Source organism: Triplophysa rosa, linkage group LG9 (genome assembly GCF_024868665.1).
Source record: "Triplophysa rosa linkage group LG9, Trosa_1v2, whole genome shotgun sequence".
Taxonomy (NCBI): Eukaryota; Metazoa; Chordata; class Actinopteri; order Cypriniformes; family Nemacheilidae; genus Triplophysa; species Triplophysa rosa.
The window spans coordinates 27,162,118-27,164,617 of record NC_079898.1 but is presented as its reverse complement, the minus strand read 5'-3'; the positions used below and the strand labels follow the sequence as shown (position 1 = coordinate 27,164,617).

Here is a 2,500-nt window from a genome sequence, read left to right as displayed (position 1 = left end):
TCATCATCCTCTCCTTCATCCTCTCATCTCCTCTCCTCATCCTCTCCTCTCCTCATCATCTCCTCTCCTCATCCATCTCCTCCTCCTCATCCTCTCCTCATCATCTCCTCCCTCCTCCCTCTCCTCTCCCTCTCCTCTCCTCATCCTCTCCTCTCCTCTCCTCATCACTCTCATCTCTCCTCTCCTCTCTCCTCTCATCACTCATCTCATCTACTCTCATCTCACTCTTCTCCTCTCCTCATCATCTCACCTCCTCCTCTCCATCATCTCCCCCTCTCATCATCCATCTCCTTCACCATCATTCTCTCTCCTCTCCTCATCATCTTCACTCCTCTCACCATATCATCTCTCCTCATCTCTCCATCCTCATCTCCCTCATCTCATCCTCCCTCATTCATTCCTTCATCTCCTCATCTACTCTCTCCTCTCCTCTCCTCTCCTCATCATCTCCCATCAACTCCTCTCCTGCATCTCATTCTCCTCATCATCTCTCCTCTCCTCATCATCTCCTCTCCTCTCCTCTCCTCATCATCTCCTCATCCTCTCCTCTCATCATCTCATCTCCTCTCATCATCTCCTCTCCTCTCCTCATCATCTCCTCTCCTCTCATCATCTCATCTCCTCTCCTCATCCCCTCCTCATCATCTCCTCTCCTCATCATCTCCGCTCCTCTCCTCATCATCTCATCATCCTCTCCTCATCCTCTCCTCATCATCTCCTCTCCTCATCCTCTCCTCTCCTCTCCTCTCCTCTCCTCTCCTCTGGTCTATTCTATTCTATTCTATTCGAGGTGCTCTGATCTTGAAGACATCAGTGTAGCACCCAATCAATGAGACATACTGTAGTTTTATTCTCTCTCTCTCTCTCTCTCTCTCTCTCACGTCAGATCCAGACTCTGATCAAAAACAGCTGTCTGAATGTTAATGATCTTACACCATTTAGATCAGAAACAGAGGCGTATTCTCTGTGTGGCCAGAACAAAATTGATCTGATGTCTGTCTGTTAAGTGTAGTTCATCACACATCCTTAACCTTTACTGTACTCCTCTTAGAACACAAGATAATCCACTATGACCAGCATGTGACAGGCCCGGCCCACATTGAGTGATGTCATACAGAGTGCTGCTGATGGACACTGTATTTACATGTGTTTAGGGTGATTGTTCATGGGTTAAACTCAGATTACTGGGATCAGATATGAAGGGTTTTGAAGTGTTTGATGACTCTTACCTGACTGAGCTGAGCCATGGGTGATCCTGAGACGTTGACCGTGTGACATCTGAAGTTTAACAGAGTGTTCTGTTCTAACCCGATCCGACCTGTACCCTCGCTGTCAGACACAGGGGGCGATAGAGGCGAGCGCTGAACTACAGTGCACAATAAACCCATGACACCAGCCGGTCGGATCATAAAAGCCTCTAGGGCAATGTTAGGAGAGACCTTCAGTGACACACAGAGAGAGAGAGAGAGTTTGACCTACTTTCCTCACACTAATTGCTTGTTGGAAAATAAACATCGGTCATTGTATGAGGAGTTCCAGTCAAGAACTGATTATGAAAATATGAAAAGACTAAACAAAGAGTCCATTAACCATCAGAGTGTGTAACCTACATGATCAGAGCAGCTGAGAGACGGTGACAGGTTTAACTGAATGTTTCTATGGTTTTATCAATATTTACACAGACATGAGATTCCACCAGTGATATAACTGTATGAGAGCATCACCTTTGACATGACCGATGTGTTTGTGTTGAGCGTGAACTCAGTGAGCCGTTCCACACACTGAACGATACGTGTGCAGGCGCGAGCTTCCTTCTGAGCCATCCACAGGACGTGTTCATCCACCCGCATCATATTACTGGCAATATCCAACACGTGATCGCTCAACTACACACAAACATACAAACAAACAGAGATCATACAACTACAAAAATCAACGTCCAACACGTGATCGCTCAACTACACACAAACATACAAACAAACAGAGATCATACAACTACAAAAATCAACGTCCAACACGTGAGAACGTCTTGGTTACGGATGTAACCTCGGTTCCCTGATGGAGGGAACGAGACGTTGTGTCGAACCGACATAATGGGGTTTGTCTTGAGAACCTATCATCTTCTGAGTATTTAGAAAAGGCCAATGAAAAATTGGCGAATGAAATTTGCATGCCGGGCTCCTCCCCGGATGTCCGGGTATAAGAGGGAGCCGGCGTGCTCATTCATTCACCTTTGGTCTGAGGAGCCTAAAGCATCCACCCCCGACCGCTGGGGTGGGCGGCCAGTGTTGTGGCATGAGGGACACAACATCTCGTTCCCTCCATCAGGGAACCGAGGTTACATCCGTAACCAAGACGTTCCCTTTCTGTCGGTCTCTCGACGTTGTGTCGAACCGACAGAATGGGGTTCCTATGGAAAACGCCACAGCACTGAGCCGCGTCACAATCTCTGCGGAGCGACGTTGACTGGCCTGGGCGAGTCAGACGAACACGCTAACGC

The 2,500-nt window shown here is 47.8% G+C and overlaps 1 protein-coding gene across 3 annotated transcripts in view; it reads right to left on the bottom strand.

The window, feature by feature from the left end:
* Positions 1 to 2,500, bottom strand: part of LOC130558912 (adhesion G protein-coupled receptor A1) — a 64,258-nt gene that overhangs the window by 52,126 nt on the left and 9,632 nt on the right. For 2 of the 3 annotated variants that reach the window (XM_057341638.1, XM_057341636.1), the window contains exons 4-5: positions 1,725 to 1,886; positions 1,230 to 1,439 (exon numbers count right to left, since the gene is read on the bottom strand). The exons of the other annotated variant lie outside the window; for it this stretch is intronic. In XM_057341638.1, the coding sequence (XP_057197621.1) occupies positions 1,230 to 1,439; positions 1,725 to 1,886 (372 nt within the window). The remainder of the gene's footprint in view (positions 1 to 1,229; positions 1,440 to 1,724; positions 1,887 to 2,500) is intronic. 3 annotated transcript variants of the gene reach the window in all.